Consider the following 22,977-nt stretch of genomic DNA (forward strand, 5'->3'; position numbering starts at 1 on the left):
CTACAGCAGTGAGTATTAGGGTGACAGTATTTGGATCTTGAGGAGCACTGAATTTGCAGCTGAGTACAAGGCTTTAACCTGTGGCCAGCAAAGCTGCTAACCACAAGGCAGAATGATATATTAAAAGTAACGTTGCAAGACACTTAGGCAAGCATATTCTTAAGAATATAATAGTGCTGTAAAATATATAGCTCATTATGTATCGTTAGGCAGTAAAGCAGATTTTGCTTATGAATGCTTATGCTAAGCCAGCCATTTGCTTATGCTAAGTAACCATCTTAACTGTGTCAACCATTTTCAAGTGAGTCTGTGTGCTGTGAATGAGGTGAAGCCTTAGGAAAGTGGAAGATGGTACAATATGGGACTGAAAAACAGACTGGAATATGAAAGACAACACATAACTGGTAACCAAACCCAAGATAAACATATGCGAAAAGGTGAATGGTGATTGGTGAAGAAGCTTCTAGGTTTTGGTCAAAGTCTGCCCATTGACCAAAGAAGTGGAGTCAAGGTCTTAGACATGCTCTCATAGCAAAAAGACATTTAAATGAGTGAAATACATAGGCAATTCCATGCTAATGAAGTAAACAGTAAACAGAGGCAGAGCTTGAGGTAGGAGGAGATATGGGTGGAACAAAGGAGGGGCAAAGGTGGAGTAAATGTTAATGAGCATGAACCAAGGTGTATAAATGTGGAAGAAAACTAATGTTCATGGCAGGTCCCTGGTTTGTTGAGTTTTTGGGACCTTTGCCCGAAGCTGTCTCCGTTCTGAATAAAGCTGTTGCGAGCAATGTGTGCTGGTGTTTGCTCCCTACTTGCTCTGGCTAATTAGTAACAGGATCCATGAGCAATTGGATTGTTGTCTCCCTAGTCGCTGGGTGCCGCATGGAGTCGGGGTCTAACAGTGAGGTGTGAAAAAGTGTTCCTGAGAGTTGTGACGGGGAGAAAGTCATACTCACAGATCCCCTGTACAAGTGAGGGAAGAAAGGGCCTGTGTGGTGTGACAGTTTGGCCCTGGAGTGAGGTTGGGGTTTTGTAATGACAGTAGGAACCAAAGTTCTCAGAGTGGGTTGTTGGGGAGACAAGAGAAGGCTGGAGAGGAATGGAGATGCAGATAGAGAGAACCATGTGGGCTAAGCCAATCCCTTGTATCTCTCTGTACATTGAACTTAATTAAGCAGATGACAGTTACAATACATGTCTAGCATTGTACTAGGTGTGTGCATCACAAACATTACATGGTGTCAGGAATGAAATGGAGAGTATTGGAAGACTGAGAGAGTGGATCAGCTGACGCCTCCAGGAATGTTCATGTTTGAAGGACATGCATCAGAGAACTGGAAAAGCCTTTGAACTGGCTGGCATTGCAAACAGTGCAGATGAGAAAGCTGAAAGGCTACAAACAACATTGCTGTCATCCTCCTTGACCTCATAAGGACGCTCAGTTTCTCCTGGGTGAGTTGCTGCTCTCCTGGGAGAAGCCCTGAGTGTACAGATTCATAGATTCATAGATTGTAGAGTCGGAAGGGACCACAGTGGATCATCGTGTCCGACTCCCTGCCCCTGGCAGGAAAGAGGACCAAGGTCAGATGACCCCAGCCAGGTGACTATCTAGCCTCCTCTTGAAGACCTCCAAGCTAGGTGATAGCACCACCTCTCTTGGAAGCCCATTCCAGATCCTGGCCACCTTTACTGTGAAAATTTCTTCTGAATATCTAACCTAAATCCACTCTCAACTAGTTTACACCCGTTATTCCTAGTCACTCCCTGGGGCGCCTTAGTAAACAGCGCTTCCCTTATTCCCATTGACCTCCCCTAATAAATTTATAGGCAGCCACAAGATCCCCCACTCAGCCATCTCTTGTGAAGGCTGAAGAGATTCAGCTCTCTCAACCTCCCCCTGTAGGGTCTATCACGAAGGCCACTAATCATGCGAGTGGCCCTCCTCTAGACCCTCTCGAGATTAACCGCGTCCTTCTTGAAGTGCGGCACCCAAAACTGGACACAGTACTCCAACTGCAGCCTGACCAGTGCTGCATAGAGGGGGAGCATCACCTCCTTTGATCTATTAGTCATGCACCTGCTAATGCACGACAAGGTGCGATTGGCCTCATTACACTGACAGCTCATGTTCATCTTGGAGTCCATTATGACTCCAAGATCCCTCTCTGCCTCTGAGCTGCTGAGAAGGACACTCCCCAACCTATAGGTGTGCTGGGGGTTCCTCCTTCCCAGGTGGAGTACCTTACATTTATTTTTATTAAATTGCATCCTATTTCTCTCTGCCCATTGATCCAACCTGTCCAGATCAGCCTGAATCTGCTCTCTGCCCTCCGGTGTACTAACTTTGCCCCATAACTTGGTATCATCAGCGAACTTGGAGAGGGTGCTCTCCACGCCCTCGTCCAAATCGCTGATGAAGATATTGAATAATATCGGTCTGAGGACCGAATCCTGCGGGACCCCACTGCCCACCTCCCTCCAGGCCGAGAAGGAACCATGCACCACCACTCTCTGGGTGCGGTCCCTAAGCCAATTGGCCACCCACCTGACCGTGTAGGCATCCACTCCACAGTCTGCTAGCTTCCCAATGAGGATAGGGTGCGAAACTGTGTCAAAGGTACAGTTCAGGCTTGTCGATGTTCAGGCTTTTTCTCCTAAAGTTAAAATGGCCAATTCAGGAGAAAAATAACGTGGGAACAACCGGGATTAAATCTCTCCCAGAACAGTGTTTCTCCTGGGACAGTGAATATCTGTTCATGCCATGGCTATTCTCAGAAAAAAACATCAATCCTTCACTAGGGCACAGAACATGCTTACCCCTTCACAGTTCCCAATGTGCTGCAAGGAAACACAGGCTGATCAAGGGTAGCCTGGATCAAGCAATTTGTGCTGCTGCATCTGTCACCAGGTAGACTAAGAGAGCCTTTAGAGCACTGGGATGTGTGCACAAGGGTACTGCCTGGCTGAACAATGTCAACACTGAAAGGTCTCCACTGTTCAGGCCCTCAACATTCAAATGTCTATACACATAGCTCTGGGTTAGTTTCTCTACCAGGAGAACAAACCCGGAAGAATTCTACCAGATTATTTGAATGTGTGTACACAGCTCTTATTCTATGATTGTGCTCTCGGTTAAAGGAACTCGATCAACACCAAAAAAGTAGGAGAGATTTTAAATCATATTCAAAGCAAAGAAAGGAGTAGAGCATGCATGCCATGAAGCCACCCTGGAACATAGAATCACTGGGATGTAGGGCTGGAAGAGACCTCAAGAGATGACATCTAGCACAGTTCCCTGCTCTAAGCAGGATCATTGCTGCCCAAACCATTGCATAAAAGTGTTTTCTAACCTGTTCCTAGAACTCCATAGGCAACCCTGTTGCACAGCTACAAGTCACATTGTCCAAGGATACCAGGAGCACCCAAACAACACCAACACGAACAACAGAACAGCATTGCTGACATTTCAAATGGTAGATATTGACTTCCATTTGGGGCTTACAAGCTGTGACACACTTGAATTTAGTGCAAAGAGGCAGTTTGGTAAAGAATGAAAGCAAAGGTGACTAGGATATACTTGTAGACTACAAGGATGCATTTGATTGCTTTGGGTGCTTGCAAGCTGAACACATCATAAAAATAAAGTTTCACATATGCCTGTGGCTCAGACACCTGGTAAAATCCCCATGGTATTAAGGGATAAAGTCAAAACATGATGTTGTATGGCCTACTCTCAAGTGATAGCAAAAGTGAAAGAACCTTCAAATTGGGCCAATTCTGTTGTGATTGTAGATAAACCAGGGAGAGGTGAAACTTGTGCTTGGAATCAAGAGACTGGAACAAAGCAGTTAGAAGGGAACAGTTCCAATTGCCTACTGCAGAAGAAAGAACCAGCAAGTTAGCAAAAACCACAGTCCTCTCATCTTAGATGCCACTCATGGATTTTGGCTAGTGTAGCTGGATGACAGAAGCTCAAGACTGTGAACAGTCAGTGCATTGTTTGTAAGAAACAGATTTGCCAGGCTTCCTTTTGGCATTTGCCCTGTTCCTGAAGTGTATCAAAGTTTTGAGGAGACCATCAGCTGCTGTGTTAAATTGCTCAACACTTCCAGGTGTTGAAGCTATTGTAGAGAAGCCAAAGGAGCATACTGCTGCTGCCAGTAGAAAGGCTGTTACCCCTGAAGTGGACTGCATGAGACAGTTCACGGTCCGACCCAAATACTTACAGGAATATGTCATTTAGGTGGGAGGAGTGTTGTGTATTGAGTGTCTACGTGCATGTTCTGTACTCCATCAGTAGAGCCTGAACTGCATTAGCTTGTGTTGCTGTTTGCTCTTCTGTGTTTTTAGTGCTAAGTGTAGCTAGTTGCTGTTAATAAAGGTGGTTCCCCTGTTATTCCCTTCATGATGTCTCCAGAACAAGAATCCCACAGACACACAAAAGTGGAGGACCCAGTTTGTAGAAACTGGGGGCACGGGTGCCCTCTCTTCCCCTCTCCTCCTTTCCCTGCCTGCAAGTAGCTCTTACCCATTGAGATTGGAGTGGCAGAATAGACCTGGGCATCCAGGAGGGCTGCATATGGAGTTTCTTTCAGTACCAACCTTATATTTGCCTAGCTGCCCAGCTGGTACCCCATAGAACAGGGGGTCTCCTGGGCACTTTGCATCCCCTGGCTGCAGCTCATCAGCTGCTCAGTCAGAGGGAGGGGGGTGCAGGGCTTAGGGGCTCTGTGGGCCAGGCACACCCCATCTGGCCTCCCAGAGCAAAATACAGGGTGGTCCTGGCATGTGAGAGGAGGATGCATAAGAGAAAGAGAAAGGAGGACTCTTTGCTTTACTTCTGGGGAGATTCCCTACATGTCAATATGGATCCCTAGCCGGCCTGTCAGGGGAGGGGCAGCCTCACACCCCTGCCCTCACCTGTGCCATGGTAGAGGGGCATCTCTCCTCCCCCTGGCCTGCAAATCATATGATACCTTGCATCCTGGCTGCAGAGACCCACCACCCAGGCCAAGAGAGTGCACACGTGATCTCTGCCTCCAGCCTGGTGCATGCCATGGTGCAGGGCTCACAGGTCTGCACGTGCTTGGGGTGTACAGTGTGGGAGCTGAGGTAGGAGCAGCCAGACCTCCCCTGCAGGGTGTAAAAGCAGTGCCATGGGTGTAACCTTGGGCCTCCTCAAGCTGGTTGTAGCTGAAGAAGAGGTGGAGCCAGGCAGGGCTGGAAGGGGATAAGGAGTGTCACCTGGCCAAGTTAAAAACTGTCTCCATCTCTGGCTTGTGTGCAAAAGGTGCCAGACTGCAGCCAGAGGTAGGCTGGGCTGGAGGGGGATACTGTGTGATGGGGGAGCAGGGCAGGGGCCATGGCAGCCAGATGAGGGTGGCTGAGGATTGAAGGTGGGGGACAGGGAGCCCCAGGGCTATGGGGTGCCCATGGTGCCTGCCATTCAGCTCTTGTGACAGGCCCCAGTTGCTGGCTCTTTCCATGCTCACCCCCTCCACCCCTCAGCAGAACTTGCCTGTCTCATCCATGTCCTGGGCATGACGAGTGGGTCTGTGGACTGTGGTCTGATTTTGCTGCCTGGTTCTTCAAGGCTGGGCTGAGTCCCAAGAAAACCCTGGCGCTGAGCAGTGACTGCAGGGGATGTCTGACACATGTGCAAACCCCTTCCTTACATGTTGCCAGCTGTGGCGATGGAAAACCTGTCTGTGGCACTACGGGACAGTTTCCAGCTTTGCAGCTACTTAAAGGCACATGTGGAAGCCTGGGTGGGGAGGGGGGAGTGGCATTTCTCTTTGCCCTGTGCTCATACCCTGGCTGCATGCTCCGTGCCATAGGTGAGGGCTGTTCCTAGAATGTATAAGAGCAGGTCAGACCCCTGCTTGTGCGGGTTGGGGCAGACAGGGAAGATCCTGCCTTAAGTAGGGCATTGGACTGATGTGACCTCACCGTTGGCCTGTGAGTGAGGCCCCAGGGTGTACCCCCTGGCAGAGGCAGGTGAAGCATGCCCAGGCTGGTGGCAGAATCACAGAGATGGGGTGAGGCCTTGGGATGTATCCCCTCGGAGCAGGTGCCCCCTTGCAGTCTCTGTGGGGAGCTCCTGGGTGATGCACCCTGGGACACACTGGGTTGGAGACGGAGCAGGCCACAGCGATGAGTCCCTGGTTACCACCTTCCAGCTGAGATTGGCTTTGGGACAAAGTGTGTGCCCTTCCCATGTCAGTCAGTGCCATGTTCCCTTTGCTCCTGGCTGGAGCTGATCCAGGTCTGGCATCTGCCCATCCACACCCTGCTGCAGTGTCCATGGGCACTGAGAGCGCCAGCTGCAGCCGCCTCTATCCCACGTGGCAGCAGAGCTTGAATGTCACTGTCATGGCTTCCCCGGGGTCTCTCAGTGTTCCTGGTGCAGCAAGTGCCGACTGTTGTAGTAAGTTTAGTTAAGGGGTGGAAGAATGAAAATGAAATGATCAATGAAATTATTCCAGTCTCAAATCCTAATTTATTAAACATATAAGCAATACCAATATTTAGTCAAGCCTTTAAATACAACACACAACTTCTAAGCAAGCCCTAACAGTCATTATAGATATTCTTACGCAAGCCTTCCAATGGATGCAGTGATTTCAGCTGGCCAAGTGTCTGTAATGGCACTGTGGTTCGAGTAGTTGTTATTTCTTTTCTTGCCTATCGCTTTTCCTCAACTTTAAGTTTTTTCTAGATTTTAATACACTTTTTTTACAGCTGTCTTCTATATGAGCCATATAGAGTTATGTCATAAATATTCACCAATTACCTTTTACAGTGGATGTCTTCTTGCCAGGCTGCTGTCTGCATCCTATGGTCTTGGACAGTTAAACCACATCCTCTTTTAACTGTGTCTATTATTGCATAATGTCAGGCCAACACCATCTGCTTAGCATACATGCACTGTAGTCACTAACATTTACTATCATACTAATAATACTATCAACTTTAAACTATCAAAATGAAAACAATAGGGTGCAACATTAAGTATCCCCATGGTGGATGGAAACTATGGTGAACAGAGTCCCTCAAAGGAGAATGGTAAAGTACCCAGTGAACTTTGGGACCCATCAAACTCCTGTTAGGTGTTAAATGATCAGAGCAGAACACACGCAACAGAGCCAGAGATGACCTCCCTTGTTGGTGCAGACTGACAGCTGTCCAAACAGCAAGGGAACTTTGAGGGCTGATTAAAATCATATTAGGTGTTAAATGCTCAGAGCAGAACACACCCAACAGGGACAAAGCTCACCTTCCCTGTTATTGTAAAGACTGAGAGCTGGACAGCTATCTGGACAGGAAGGGAACTTTGGGAACACATTGACCTCCGATTAGGTATTAAATGCTCAAATCAGAAGCCTTCAACAACATGCTTCACTGTGTGTTATTTCTATAATAGCGCTGAGGGGGTCAGGGTACACCACGCACCACATTACCCCTGATAATGGAGAAGGGAGTACATAGAGCAGGCACTGATTGATCTCCAAAAGAGACTGGGATTACCCTGATCTTCAACCCCCCCAGCACACCCTAGGACATCCACCTCACCAAGTGGAAATAGGAGACAACAAAGAAAAAACAATCTTTGAATTGTTTATTTAAGGAAGTAAGAAAAAGAGGTCAGCAAAAGATTGATTCATGTCGGGCTTTTCAGCTACACCTGGTGTCCTAAAACATTCATTACACACAAATACCTGCAAATTGTAGTGATACCTGGTACACAAAGGGGCTCACTGCCCAAAAATGTTAGCGATACCCTGGTGACAAAGGGGCTCACTACATGTCATTCAGTAAATTACCAAGTACACTGACAGATTTATGGCTGCATCGTTGCAAGTCGCAACGTAGCAAGCTAAACTACATCAAGATGTGGTTTAGTTTGTCATTTAAACCACCCAAAACTTGTGTACATGTGTACAAAGTGTGATTCCATTAAGCCACAAAAAAGGGAATTTTCATCATGTGTACATGGCATCATCATCAGGTGTACAAGTGCCCCAGTATAACAGTGCCTCCCACCACTGGTGTTCTTCTGCTTGTTTGACTTTTTAAAATCATAGAAAATTAGCATTGGAAAGGACCTCAGGAGGTCATCCAGTCCAACCCTCTGCTCAAAGCAGGACCATCCCGTCTAGACCATCCCAGCCAAGGCTTTGTCTACCTGGGTCTTAAAAACCTCCAAGAATGGAGATTCCACCACCTCTCTGGGTAATCCATTCCAGGGCTTTACTACACGCTGAGTGAGAGAGTTTTTCCTAATATCTAACCTAAACTTCCCTTGCTGCAACTGGAGGCCATTGCTCCTTGTTCTGTCATCTGTAACCACTGAGAAAAGTCTAGCTCCATCCTCACTGGACCCCTACTTCAGGTAGTTGAAGGTTACTATTAAATCTCCTCTCATCTTCTCTTCTCCAGACTAAATAAGCTCTGTCTACCAGCTGCCACCTAGACATCAAGCCATTGATTACTATGCTTTAAGCCCAATGATCCTGCCAGTTTTCTATCCACCTTACAGTCCATTCATCCAACCCAGACTTGCTTAGCTTGCTTACAAGAACGTTGTGCAAGACCATATCAAATTCAAGCATCTACTGCTCTCCCCGCATTCACAGAGCTAGTGAATGCCTTCATCATAGAAGGCAATCAGGTTGGTCACGCATGGCTTGCCTTTGGTGAATCCATGCTGAAATACTTCTGTGATCCCCAGGATGGCAGCAGCAAGAGAAGTGGGGGATCAGAGGGGAATCCCCCAGAGTTGTGCCCAGGCAGCAGATGAAACATGCTGTGAGCACACCTACATGTGTGCCAGAATGTGTAGTTGTTACTGTGCAGCAAGTACTAAATGACTGCACAGTAACCAGCATTACTGAGCAGTCCCAATGCTGCACAGGTTTTTTTCCCATGCTACTGCACAGTAGCATCGACATCATGGTTTATGCCTGCTGATGCTACACTGTCATAGCAACAAGCTATGGTGACATAGCTCATCCCTATGGTGATGTAGTATCTTGTGTAGCTGTGCCCTGTGGGCTGCAAACTGGGTGAGCCCAGTTCTATACAGGAAGATGTTGAATCAGCCCTTCCTGTTGGGGAGAGGCTGCCAAAGCCACAAGTAATTGTTGATGAGATTCAGTAGTTTGTTGGGTGTAGGCTGCATAAATCTTGGAGGGGGTTCAGGAGGGGCAGGGGTGGGGCAGGGCTTGGAAGAGTATGAGGCAACCTTGCAATAGAGTCTGGGGAGAGCCATCTCTGGCTCAGGTGCAGAAGGAGCTGGTCTATAGCCACGGTAGGCTGGGCTGGAGCGGGCTACAAGGGGAATTATGGCAGCTGGGGATGGCAGTTGGGGGCTTGGGGTTGGGGGAAAGGGTGTAGGAGAGGAGGCCCCAGGGCTTGGCAGCATCCTGGGTGGATGGGCTGATCCCTGGGAGGCTGGAGGAGCAGAGATCTGCCAAACCCCAGTGAGAGAAGAGGGTGGCAGAGCTCATGGAAGCAGTCACTGAGCTGGGTGTGCCACTGCTTCTTGTCTCTGGGGAAACAAACGTCCACACTTGTTTGGACGTGGCCCATGGGTCCCGTCTGAGAGACCTTGAAGAAACTTGGAGGGCCACTGAGAGACTGTAGTTTACACAGAGAATGGCTGGTGGTGGCAGACCCAAGCCCCGGCATTCTGGTTGGTCTGGAAAAAGACCGCATACTACCCAATGGTTTGCATTGCTTACTGTTTATGCTGATTACTGCAGGGAAGGAGTTTGCCTTGCGGAAGCAGAGACAATGAAAAAGGACTGCAAGCAAACAAACTATTCAAGCTAAGCAAATCCCCAACCTGCTACATGTGGTGGAGAATGAGGGCATCTGTATTTTAAAGTTAACTCCAGCAGCAGTTTCAAAGAGAGGATTGGAAGTGACAGGTGGCACGTCTATATGTGCAATTAATTTGAAGTAATAAACTCTAGAGTTTATTGCTCTGGAGTTTATTGCTCCTGGACATGCTGTTTGAACGTGTATCTGGGACTGCAGCACTTTGAGCAGTCTGGAGTAACCCCAGCTGGCAGGAGGCCCAGGGTGTCATCCTACCAGCCTGGGCCACAAGGGTGCTCCAGCGAGGGGCTAGCTGGCAGGCCAACCAGCCCCATCAGCATCTACACATGCACTACTGCAGAGTAAAAACCTCCGTAGCAGGACAATACTTGTATTTACAAGTACTATCCTGCTGTAGACTTAGGCCATGTGTAGATGAAACGAGGGGCACGTGTGCACGACACTTTAAAGCAGGTTAAATGCTTTTGCACTGCATTAATGGTGTTGGTGTTTGCACACATCAGCAGCATTTTGCGTAGTAATTCCAGCCGCTGTAGCATATTTGGTGGCATAGTGCACCTTAAATGAGTTTGGGTGCAGCAAACTAAAACTCTTCTGAGGAGTTTGCTGCCTTACAGCTGTGGAATGAAACACCAGGCCCCGTGCAGCTCAGGGACTCTACAAGAAGCCTATGCAGGCAGCCTGAAAGCAACCCGGAAAGACAGGTTCTGCCCAAGGAGAAAAAAAAAAAAAGCAGTGAGCCTGATCTCTCCCCCCCACCCCCCGGAGTCTGCCTGCCTGCCTGCCTGCCTGAGCTGTGTGGAAGCCTGGTACTTTCCTCTGCAGCTGCGGTGCCCCCTGGGACCACCTAAGCCAGGTGCCTGCAGGTGGGTGCCACCTGGGAGGAGCTGCCGCTACTGTGAAGGGAAGCACCAGCCCCACTCCCTGCAACTCAGGGACTGCTCTGCCTGCCAGCAGCTTGCCTTCCACTCCCCGCTGCCGGAGAGACAGGTAAGTTCAGGTGTATGCACATCACGGGGGTTTAAAGGGCCCTAAATTGAAGCAGTGTTTTTAAAAACCCATCGCTTCAATTTAGGGTCCCTGTTTCATCTACACATACCCTTAATTAGATTACTCTGGCCTAACAGGGGTACACATGTAGATGTGCTACATTTACTGCAGAGCTAATTAGTCTACTCCAAATTAAATGTCTTGTATAAACACGCTGAGGGTGAAGTGAATTCTAGCAGCAGGGGAAGTAACTGGGCAGGGTCACTGGTGAGCAGAGCTGGCATAAGAACCTAGCCTTGGCTTTTCAAGGGATAGTGTGGGGGTGTCCCCATAGCCTCAAAGAAAGATGGAGCCAGCAGTACCATCCCTGACACAGCTCCAGGCTGAAATGAGCACCCTAAATAAAGTGGTCTGCGAGCAGGCTCAGATGAGCCATGACCTGTTGAAGCAGGTGCTAGATAGTACTGAAAATTGATCAAGCCATCAGACTTTCAAAAAGGCAAAGTTTCACAAAGGAGTTCCAAAAACCTGGGGAGACATGCAACAGAAATTGTTGGATCAACTATCTGCCTTAGCTTTGAAAGTGAAGGACAGGAAAGGCCAGTACAGAGGCTGATGCCCTCAAATGGCTAAGACACCTGGTGCTAACATCTCAGCTCTTCTCAGATGAGATCCTTGGGGAGGCAGCACATGTGCAATGGGAGCTCACTGCTGAACAAGTGGAGGCAGAAATGACATCATTGAGGCAATGCCTGCAGACAAGGGAGAACTAAGATGCCTAATTACTGCCAAGGTGGAGAGAGGTAAAGAGCTGAAACAACTGATGCTCACAGATAAAAGAAAAGTAAGAAATGAGAGGAGAAGCTGGCAGCATTGAGAAAGGAGGTAGCTGATGCCATATCTTGTTCCACAGAGAAGAGTTACAGGACAGGAACTGAGGTGCTGCAAGCTTGAACAAAAGAGAAAACCAGGAGAAATCCATAGATGCCTTAAAGCAGCAATTGAAAAATCAGGAGACGTGCCAGAGAGAACTCAGCCAAGAAGCCTGGAACTGGCAGGACAAGTATATTCAGACTGAGCAGCTTCTGGCATCAGTACAGGAGGAACTTGCTAGCACTCAGGCCCTAGTAAAAGAGCTAATGCCACTGGGCTACATGTACCAACATCACAGGGATGAACTGGTGGTCATGAAGAACAAGTGCCAGCAAGAACAGAAATGGAGGCAGAAGGATGTCAGTGTCCTACTGGACCAACTTACCAGGCTCCAGGAAGATAATACCAAGCTGGCAGAAGAAAACTGGGTGCTTATTGAAAACTCAAATCTTAAGCAACAAGAGTTCAAGGCAAGGCTCAACCAAGTAAGGAGACATGCCCATGACCTGAAGCACTTGAGGCTAGAATACGGAAAAGTAGTTGAAAGAGACAGCAGAGTGACTCAACAGGTGGAGAACTGAAACCTGAAAGAAAGTCTGGAGAAAGAGCCTTGATACAACCGCACCCTTGAGGGAGTGTTGTGGAAAACACAAGCGACTGGGGTGAAGTTTGCCATAGCATTCTTGGAGGTAGCCCAAGGGGACACAGGGGGTCAGAGGAGCCCTGCCTCTGGTGCAGGCACAGCAAGAAGGGCCTCTGAAGGGTAAGCACGTCCTACTGACCATGTCTGCCACAAGCCAGAAGTGGGGAGAGGCAAGAGTTGTGGGGGTTGGAGCAGAGGGGAGGAAACCCCCAGGGAAACATGAAAGGGGCCAGCCAAGTCCATCCTATGAAGCCTGAAATGAGTCTAAGCCCGCATCCAAGTACAGGGACTCAAGCCCAGAGATTGGATGACCGAACCCTGGATCCAAAAGAGAGAAAACCCCAGAGGCAAGAGGGATGATATCAAGTGAAGGGGTTGCGGACACAGGGTAGGGCCATGCTGTGGGATTGAAATGTGGACTCCTCCCATTGGCATGGGACTTCTTGGGGAGGAATGAAAGATTGGGGCAAAAACACTCACAGGAATCAAGGCCAGAAGACCTGAGGGTTGGCCAACCTGACTCTCCTGTGTTAGTAAGCAATTTATGCTTCCGGCTTGGCTGGAGGAAGCTGAAGCAAGTGTTCCAGATGGCTGGGATTGTGAGCTTCAAACACCCCAGTGAAGCCGTGCAGGCAATAGCCACATTGGATGGGCAGGTACTGTGTGGCTGACCCAAGTGGGTAAAACGGGACAGAGATAGATGGTCCCTTATAGTGACAATCAAGTGGAGGTTCATGCGGGGCCACAAGTGCTTCAGGGCATAAGGAACCATGAGGCAGGATCTGGGCCAGGGGTGACTGGTGCCTCCTGAGTCTGGGGGGGCACAATTTTTGGGCAGGCCTGGGGGCAAGCCAAAAGCACCATATCCACACCTATACTTCTGTGCCGTGGCTTAGTGCCCCGCCCCCCTCCCCCTAGCCCTCCCAACATGCTGCTGGCCCACGAAAAAAATCTGCCCCATCCTGAGAGGTGCCGAGTCAGGGGCCAATCTCAGGGGGGATGCAGGCCAACCACCCCCCCCGCCACTGTACCTCCCCCACCAGTTGCCTGTGATCCAGGCCAAGAGAAAGTCCTGGCGATGGCTGGGAACCACCTGGCCAAAAGAGGCGCAACTTGGAACCATATAGGGCCAGGGTCAGAGCCAGACAGGCCCTGCTGGCAGCAGAGTGGATTTCCAGAGCAGAAAGTATGCAGGTGGGCAACGGACTGATACTACCTGAGCCATCCTGGGAGCTGCGTGTGTGAAGCTGATCAAACTGGGACCAGAGAACAGGCACTGGAGCAGTTCCCTGGAGCTGCCCAAAGAGAATTAAGGGGAGCTGACAGGCTGGTTGAGGCAATGAACCAGAGCTGGGCTGAGTTTCTTAATCTGTGGGTTTATGTTCTGTTTATGCTGCTCTTTGTTAGAAAGTAAACTGTAACACTGGATGACGGGGTATAGGTATTGGGGGAGGTGCCAGAGAGGCACACAGCTTCCATTTGGAAGCTGGTCACCATGTGCTTGTGCAAAGATTCAAGGAGACGCATATTAACTTCTGAAGAGCTGCATGTGGCTCTGGAGCTGCAGGTTGGCCACCCCTGCTCTAGAGTGATATATCCTCTCCCTTTTTGTTAGTTTTAAATTTGTCACTTAAAAATTTCAGCAGATGCTCCCTAGTTCTAGTATTCTGAGACTGGGGAACAACAATTCCCTGTTGCCCTGGTCCGCACACTTCATGATTTTATAGGCCTTTATCATATCCCCCCCCCCGAGTCTTCTCCCTTACAAACTGAAGAGTTGAAGCCTTTCTAGTCTCTCTTGATCTGGCAACTGCTCCAGGCCTCTGATCATTTTACTTGCCCTTCTCTGAACCTTTTCTAATTCCACTACATCCTTTTTGGGATGCACAGGCCAAAACAGCACATGGTATTCAAAGGTGGGTGCACAATGGATTTGTATCGTAGTATGATGCTGTTCTCTATTTTGTTTTTAGTCCCTTTCTTACTGATGCCCTTAATAGCTTTCTGTGTGGTATGGTGCTGGGCTCTAGGGGACCCGGGGAGGGAGCTGAGCGCAGTCTGGGGCAATGTAGACCTGTTCTAGCATCCATCTAGGATGTAGGGGATGCCCAGTAATGCCTATTCTTTATCCACAGCCTGGGCTGTGCTGTCCCTCTCCCAGTTCCTGCTGGCTCCTGACAACTGGTGCAGATGTGCCACCTCCTGTACCACGTGGGCATTTTCCTCGTCTGCCTCCCAGTGGGGGCCATCTACCTGCTGTGGGTGCTGTGGCTGCTGGTGACCAAGGGACCATTGAAGACCTTCCACTGGAGGGTGCGGAAGACCCTCCCATCATGCCTCATGGGCACTGCCTATGGGAAGCACTGCTACCTGCGGCTTGAGGTGCATGTGGAGAGCATGGTGATGAATTGGGAGTGCAGCTGAGGCCTCTGTGCTCTCTGGCTATGCAGGCCACTATGGTGCTGTGGCTGGGTCTTGTGAGCCAGACTGGGGTAGGGGCCTCAAGGCAGAAGCCTCCAGCTTGAGACCCTTGCTGCACAGTCTGGACTGGAGGGAGGGGCTCAGTTTGGCCACAGTTCCTTCCCTGGGGTGAAGCCAGCCATGGGCATTGCTGCCTCTCCCAGCAAAGACAGTGTGGCTCACGGGAGGGCACCAGGGCCAGGTGGGGTGGGCACAAGGTGCATGGCATGACTACTCCTCTCTCTATCCTCCCTGCCTTGCAGAGCTCAAGGCTGCGCTTGCATTATGTCACAGCTGGTCCAGAGGAGGCCCCACTCATGCTGTTACTGCATGGGTTCCCGCAAAACTGGTAGGTCTGGCTGGCTGCTCCAGGCTGGGGTGGACAGGAGAGGGACATTGGGATGTGGTAGGGCACGAGGCTTTCCTCTTCTCTGTGAACACCCTTTCCTTCCAGGGACCCACAGAACGATGCTCCTTACATGCCAGGCACTGCAGGTGCTTGGAACAGAAAGGCAGCACCTGCCTCACAATGGAAGCGAGTGGTGGGGGCTGGAGGGGCCCAGTAGGGCTCATGTGAGGCAGGTGCAAGTGCTCTGGAGGGTGGAGAATGGCAGCCCCAGGGCAATGGGTGCAATGGAGACTTAGCCTATGTACAGTCTGAAGAGCCTGGGGAACCCAGTGAATGTGAGGGAGCGAGAGAGGGGGTAAGTCTCGTGTCATGGGCACACAGACAGCCACGCAGAGAAGGGAAGGGGGTCAGTGATGGGCAGGGAGGTTCTAGAACAAGGGGGAGACCCCACCTGTACTGGGCAGAGTATCTGGGGCTGACCCTGGCTCTAGGTCTGGCTGCCTGGGAGTTGGGCACAGAGAACCTTGTCTGGAAACAGCAGTCCAGCCCAGCCCGGCTGAGCTTCATGCAAGGCCTGGCCCAGCTCATACAGCTCTGGATCCTTTATACAGATGCTCCAAACTGGTTGTTTGAGCTGAGCTGTGAGCTCCTGCTGGGTGAGGCGATCAAACGATCAGTTGAAGGGGCATCTTGAGTCTCCCCACAGAAATCAGGTCCAGGGACTCCTGTAAGGGTTTAAAATATGGCCCACGGGTAGCATTGACCACATCAGGACACCCTTTACACCCAGACCATCCTCCCTCTCCACACTCTGACTCACATGTGTGTGTGCTGGCATGTGGCAGGTACTGCTGGCGGCACCAGCTGCAGGAGTTTCGGAAGCGGTTCCGGGTGGTGGCGCTGGACATGCGGGGATACAACGCCTCGGACGCCCCCAGCGGGGAGGAGAGCTACGAGATCCCGCTCTTGGTGGAGGATGTGCGGGAGGTCATCGAGATGCTGGGTACCAAGGACAAGCTGGGTGAGAACATGTTGCAGGGAGGGCACAAGACCTAGAGCAGCCCTGGCACTATGAAACATAGGATACCTGCCCAGGCCCCAACACTAGAACCTCTCCTTCAGTGAGGAATGGTGCCCATGGGAAGCAGCCAGCAACTGGCCCAGGCAGGATGTGTAACTGGTGACTGACGGGACTGGGGTGGAGTTAGGCCCTGGCTACCATGACTTCCTACCCATGGTTGCACTAGTCAGAGGGAGCAATACATTGTGGGATTGTAGCAAGAACATAAGAGCTGTATTTCCAGGATCAGACCCTAGGTCTGTCTGGGCCATGTTCTGTGTCACAAAGCAGCAGAGAACGGATGCTGAAAGGGAAAGTGAACTGGGTCTGACCACTGTTTTTTTCCACTGTTCCTATCTCACTTGCAGCCTCCAGCATTTAAGGTCTGGGAAGTTCTTATTCAGAGGCTGTACCCCTCACTCCTATGCTCAATGGCTCCTGATGCACCTTTCCTCTAACCATGGGTCCAATCCCTTTGTGAATCTGGCTGAACTCTCAGATTCCACCACATCTGGTGGCAACGAGTTCCACCCTTTAATTTCACACTGCGGGAAGAAGAACTTCCTTGTGTTAGTTTTAAACTTACTGCCTACTCATTTCGTCTTGTGACCTTTGGTTCTTGTCTGGTGAGAGTCAGTAAGAAATCCATAGTGACTTTCTCTTCGCCCTATAGTGTTTTGTAAACCCTTCTCATATTCCCCCTCTAGCATCTCTTTTCTAAACTGAATAGGCCTTGGGAGATTATAACTGTGCATTGTGGGATTGTAGTTGGAGGGCACCATCCTGGGTTATGTTTCCCTGAGTGCATAGAGGGACAAAGCCAGGGCTTGCTCTCTGCTGAGTGGCTCCAGCTAGCTTAGGGCATGTCACCCAGTCTGTCACCTGTCTAGTCTTTTGTAACACACATGTTAAGACCTAGTGGAGTGGGCCCTGTGTCCCACCACCCAACAGGGGCCATTTTGGTTCAACACTAGACTTGAGACCTAAGATCCGAGGGCTCAGCCTCCTGTATCACACCCAAACTTGTCACAGGTAAAGCAGGTGGACCACAGCAGCCAATGTCCTATTGCTTCAAGTATTGCTAAGATATGCTTGAGGGACCCAAGGAAGAGGGCCATGTCCCCATTACATGTCCATAGAGGAAGACAAAACCTGCACAGTCCTGATCCTGATCTGACCATGCAGTAAAATTCCTTTCTGACCCCAAATATGGTACTCAGTCTGGTGCTGGCCTGGTCCTGACACAGGGCAGGGGGCTGGACCTGATGATCTACAAGGTCCCTTCCGACCCTACTTCTATGAATCTATGAATCTATGACATATGGTCAGTCCAGCCCAGGGTGATCATTCACACATCCCCAGAATACAGGACATCCCCTTGGCCAATCAGCAGCAAGGGGTGGAGACACCACAAAAAGGCCACCTTTCTCCCTCCCTGGGTGGGACCCCTGTTCTTCCTGGCCGTGCACTGCCCTAGCTCTAGTCACAGCCAATAGAATTGAGAGAACACTAAGATGTGGGGAGAAGTGGGCCCGCTAGAAGGGAGGGACAGGCTACAACTAGATCTCGACAGGTTACAGGGATGGGCAGATGAGAATAGGATGGGTTTCAATACGGACAAGTGCAAGGTGTTGCACCTGGGGAGGAAGAACCAGCAGCATACCTACAGGCTGGGGAACTCCCTTCTCATCAGCAAAGAGGCAGAGAAGGATCTTGGAGTCACTATTGATTCCAAGATGAACATGGGCCAGCAGTGTGGGGATGCAGTCAGGAAGGCTAACCGTACCTTGTCGTGCATCCACAGATGCATCACGAGCAGATCCAAGAAGGTGATCCTCCCCCTCTGTGTGACATTGGTCAGGCCGCAGGTGGAGTACTGTGTCCAGTTCTGGGAGCTGCACTTCAGGAGGGGTGTGGACAGCATGGAGAGGGTCTAGAGGAGGGCCACTCACATGATTAGGAGGTAGCAGGACAGGCCCTACAAGGAGAGGCTACAGGACATGAACCTGTTCAGCCTCCACAAAAGAAGGCTGAGAGGGGATCTGGTGGCCGCCTATAAACTTGCCAAGGGGGACCAGCAGGCAATGGAAGAGTCTGTGTTCCCAAGCACTACCGGGGGTAATAAGGAACAATGGCCATAAGTTGACTGAGGTAGATTTAGGCTACATATCACAAGGCACTACTTCACTGTCAGGGCGGCTAGGAGCTAGAACCAACTTCCAAGGGAAGTGGTGCTTGCCCCTACCCTGGGGGTCTTCAAAAAGAAGCTAGACAGCCACCTAGCTGGGGTCATTTGACCCCAGCATCCTTTCCTGCCATGGCAGGGGGGCAGACTAGATGATCTGCTCAGGTCACTTCTGACCCTACCAACTATGAAACTATGAAGAACAGGTGACTGATATGCATTTCCACCAACGAACTGAAAAAAATGGACTTTCTGCAGTCAGGTCCCCACTGAGAAGGGTTTAAAAACAGGATGGTCCGGTATAAAAAACAGGACCAATGGCCACCCTAATCCAGCCCCTTTGTGCTTCTATCCCTGCTCTACCCTAACATCCTCCCTGTCCATCCATCTCTACAGGCTCTGTCAAAGCCATTGTGGTGGGACATGACTGTGGGGGAGTCCTCGCCTGGGTGTTCACTGCCCAACACCCCAACCTGGTGGAGAAGCTGATCCTCATGAACACAACACACCCCTCTGCGCTGATCGGTGATGCCCTGAGCCCCAGACTCCTCTCCACTCCACCCCCTGTGCCCAGGCCCAGCAACACCAGGGCAGAGGCAGAGGCAGCATCAGCCCCTCCAAGCAGCAGGAGTCCCAGTGGCTGGTGGGGCCTGGTGGCATCTCAGCACAAGGGCTCCCCCCACACCTGAGAAACAGCCCCCAAGGGCTGGAGCTTACCCCCATCTTCCTACCCCAGCCTCTGGGCTGCAGCTCCTGAAGCAGGGAGACCTATATGTGAATCCAGAGGATCCTCCCTGTGCTAGGAGCCCTGGGTGCTACTGGGGTGGGTGAGGGGAAGGGGACTGCTCTGAGTGGTGGAGAAGGCAGCCCCAGGGCAATGGGTGCAGCAGAGGCTCAGCCCCACTTCACCCACTGAAGAGACTGGAGCTGCCAGGAACCCAATGAATGTGAGGGGGTGGGAGAGGGTCAAATCTTGTGCCATGGGCCGTTTCCAGGCATGCAGGCTGCCAAGCAGAGCAGGGAAGGGGTCAGCAATGGGCAGGGTGGTTCAAGGACATGAGGCACCCCCACCTGTACTGGGCAGAGTATCTGGGGCTGACCCTGGCTCTAGACCTGGCTGCCCAGGTGCTGGGCACAGAGAACCTTGCTTGGAAACAGCAACCTGGCCGAGCCTGGTCCAGCCCCACATGAGACCTAGCCCAGCCTGCACCGCTTCTTCCCAGAAACTGGAGTGCCCCAGGGGCTGGTCCTGGGGCCAGAGCTGGAAGATGGGAAGGAGTGTACCCTCGGCAAGTTTACAGGTGACACCGAGCTGCAGGGAGTAGTAGACATGCTGGATGGTAGGGCTAGGATTCAGAGACCTAGACAAATTGGAGGATAGGACCAAAAGAAATCTCATGAAGTTCAATAAGGACAAGTTCAAAGTCCTCCACTTGAGATGGAAGGATCCCATGCACTGGTACAGGCTGAGGACCAACTGGCTAAGCAGCAGCTCTGCAGGAAGCACCTGGGGGTTACCGTACAGAATAAGCTGAATATGAGCCAGCAGTGTGTCCTTGTTGTGAAGAAGACTAATAACACCCTGGGCTGCATTAGTAGGAGTGTTGCCAGCAGATCAAGGGAAGTGATTCTTCCCCTCTATTCAGCACTAGTGAGGCCACATCTGGAGTGCTGCATCCAGTTTTGGGACCCCATGACAGAAAGGGTGTGGACAAGTTGGAGAGAGTCCAGCAGAGGGCAATGAAAATGGAGAGAGGGCTGGGGGACACGACTTGTGAGGAGAGGCTGAGGGAACTGGCCTTATTTAGTCTAGAGAAAAGGCTGAGAGGGCATTTAATAGCAGCCTTCAAGTACCTGAAGGGTGGTTACGGAGAGGTTGGAACTGGACCAGGGGTGGCCAAAATATGGCCCGTGAGTTGGATCCCGCCCGCCAAATGATTTTACCTGGCCCATGGCTGGCTCCTCTGAAGGAGAGCTGTATCTGGCCAGCGGCTGCTCTGGCTTTCAGTGCCTCTCACCCTTCTCCCTTCCCCATAAAAGCTGGCGGAAGCACCAGCAGCCACTCCCCACTCGGGCTTCTGCCTGGTGAGGGTGTCTGTGCCCTGCTCCGACCCTGCCCCCAGCAAGTCGAAGCTCAGGTAAGGTCCTCCTCGCTGGGGCGGGGAGGGGGTGCGGAGGGAAGAGGGCCAGGAGCTGTGGGTTATCCAGTCTCTGCTGGGCTGGGGCTTGGCAGGGGAATAGGCACTGGTGCTGCACTGTGCTCCCATGTGCCACTTCAGGCTGCACCAGGCCTAGCACAGCTCCTGCCTGGCGCTGAGTCCCCGGTACATGGCTGGGTCAGGCTGGAGCTGCACCAGCCACACCCACATGGCCCAAAGCAGCACGCAGGAGCACAGCGTGGTACCAACCAGGCCACATGCTGGGGATTCAGGGCAAGGGAGAGGATGCAGGGAGAAGCGGGGTCTGTATGACTTGCAGCTCAAAGCCCCCTTGTCCCTTCACCCTCTCCCGTCCCCTCCCCTGTGGCCCCAGCATGTGGCTGGGCCAGGCCGGTGCTGCATTGTATTCCCACGTGCTTCCTCGGGCCACATGGATGCAGCTGGCACAGCTCTTGCTCGACCCAGCCATGGGCCGGAGACCCAAGGCAGAGGAGAGAGAAAAGCAAAAAGGAGGAACAGCTCACCCAAATCTTTGTCCTCTCTGCCCAGGGGTGGGCAATTATTTGGGCTGGAAAGCCACTTAGGGAGCTTGGGTGAGCTGTTGTGAGGGGATGGGGGAACAGGTGCTGACCCAGCCCATGCCAGCTCATCCAAACTCCCTAAGTGGCCCTTGGACCCAAATAATTGCCCACCCCTGAGCTACAGTGTTCTCAGTGGTGGCACATGACAGCACATGGAGCAATGGTCTGTAGTTACAGCAAGGGAAGTTTAGGTTAGACATGAGGAACAACTTTCTCACCAAGAGGGTAATGAAGCACTGGAACAGCTTACCCAGAGGTTGTGGAGTCTCCATCCTTGGAGGTTTTTAAGATCCAGCTAGACAAAGCCTAGGCTGGGATGATATATTTGGGGATGATCCTGCTTTCATCAGGGGGTTAGATTAAATGACCTCCTGAGCTCCCTTCAAGCCCTAATTTTCTCTGCTCCTATGACTCTGTGGCCTCACGGCCTCTATCTGTCCCTCCCCAACAGAGTACTCCATCTGCCACCCCATGCAGCTGCTGCGCTCCTCCTACATGTTCCTGTTCCAGCTGCAGGGCTACGCTGAGCTCATCTTGTCCCTGGGTGACTTTGCGGTGAGAGCAGGGCAGGGGTTTCAGAGAGAGTCTGACCTTCCCCCCACTGGAAACCCCCCAGGAGATCTGCAGTGGGTGGGGTGCTGTGCTGGCTGAGCCCTGGGATCCCGCTGAGCAGATGGGTCCCTAGATCAGAGCCCAGCCCCTGCTTTCACAGCCTCATGTCACCATCTCCAGCACGAGTTGCTCCTTCTCCAGGTCCAGGTCCAGCTCCAGCCCCAGCAGGTTCCCCCTTCCCACAAGGAGTCTGTTCCCTCCCTGCCCTACTGGGAGTCCTGTCCCTGGTGCCCCCCTTGCTGGCTGCAGAGGTTTCTCACATGCCCTCACCACCTGGTGCTGGCAGAGCAGTCAACCTGGGGAGGAGTGGCTCTGCCCTCCCTGGCAGGGGCCTGGCCCAGACCAAGTGGTCCCATGCTGGGGCCTGCTTGGGGAGACACAGCAGATGCCTGGGAGTGGGTGATGGAGCTGTTCCCCTCCTGAGGGTAGATCAGTTGTGCCTGTTGGGTCTGTGTGGCCCTGGAAGCCCCTGGCTGAGTCAAGGTGAACAGTGTGTGAAGCCACAGATGCCCAGTTTGTGTCAGTAGCCAGATGGGGGGTTGGTGGTTGGGGAAGGCTGCGGCACTGGGTATCTGTGCTGCCTGGGGCTCCCTGCCCCAGCTGGAGCTCAGTGGCTGGCAGGGACTGGGGTGCGGACCTGTAGCTGGCCCCAGCCCCCATCACCTCAGTCGTGTCTGTCCCGCTGCAGCTGCTGAAGTGGTTCATGAGCAGCAGGATTGCAGGAATCCAGAACCTGCAGCAGTGCCACACGGAGCAAGAGCTGGAGGCTTACATCTGCGGCCTTTCCCAGCCAAGCAGGGTGACCGCAGCACTTAACTATACAGCCCTTTCCTGGCCCAGCCCAGGGCTGAGGGGCTGGAGGGGCTTCAGTGACAAGACCTCCTGAGGGAGAGGAGGATCTGTGCCACTGGGAGCCCCAGGGCTGCTGCCTGTTTGGCCCCCAGCTCCCACTCAGGTAGATGGGGCCAACTGTGCCAGGTACTGCCAGTCCCCTGGGTGCAGCTCCATGCCCTGGACCCAATCCACCACTCTATCCCCAGTCATGCGCTCACCACTTCTGGGATAACTAGCCAAATGCCCGTCATGAATGACGGATTTCAAAGGAGTGTTTACATGGCTGGCCTCAAAGGCTGGCCCTGCCTCTGCCCATTTTGTTGCCCCTCACTGCCAAGCCACAGCCCCCCAAGACCTGCTGCTGCCCCGCACTCCCAGCCCACTG

At 51.8% G+C, this 22,977-nt stretch overlaps 1 protein-coding gene across 1 annotated transcript in view; it reads left to right on the plus strand.

The window, feature by feature from the left end:
- The first annotated feature begins 9,271 nt into the window (after window positions 1-9,271).
- LOC112552000 (epoxide hydrolase 4-like) overlaps window positions 9,272-22,977 on the plus strand; it is a 15,889-nt gene continuing 2,183 nt past the window's right edge. The window contains exons 1-8 of the mRNA XM_025216155.1: window positions 9,272-9,313; window positions 14,488-14,734; window positions 15,076-15,161; window positions 16,007-16,182; window positions 18,803-18,931; window positions 21,598-21,701; window positions 22,447-22,557; window positions 22,714-22,736. Of these exons, the coding sequence (XP_025071940.1) occupies window positions 14,543-14,734; window positions 15,076-15,161; window positions 16,007-16,182; window positions 18,803-18,931; window positions 21,598-21,701; window positions 22,447-22,557; window positions 22,714-22,736 (821 nt within the window). The 5' untranslated portion in view covers window positions 9,272-9,313; window positions 14,488-14,542. The remainder of the gene's footprint in view (window positions 9,314-14,487; window positions 14,735-15,075; window positions 15,162-16,006; window positions 16,183-18,802; window positions 18,932-21,597; window positions 21,702-22,446; window positions 22,558-22,713; window positions 22,737-22,977) is intronic.

The sequence above is a fragment of the Alligator sinensis genome, unplaced genomic scaffold (genome assembly GCF_000455745.1).
Source record: "Alligator sinensis unplaced genomic scaffold, ASM45574v1 scaffold1509_1, whole genome shotgun sequence".
Classification (NCBI taxonomy): Eukaryota; Metazoa; Chordata; order Crocodylia; family Alligatoridae; genus Alligator; species Alligator sinensis.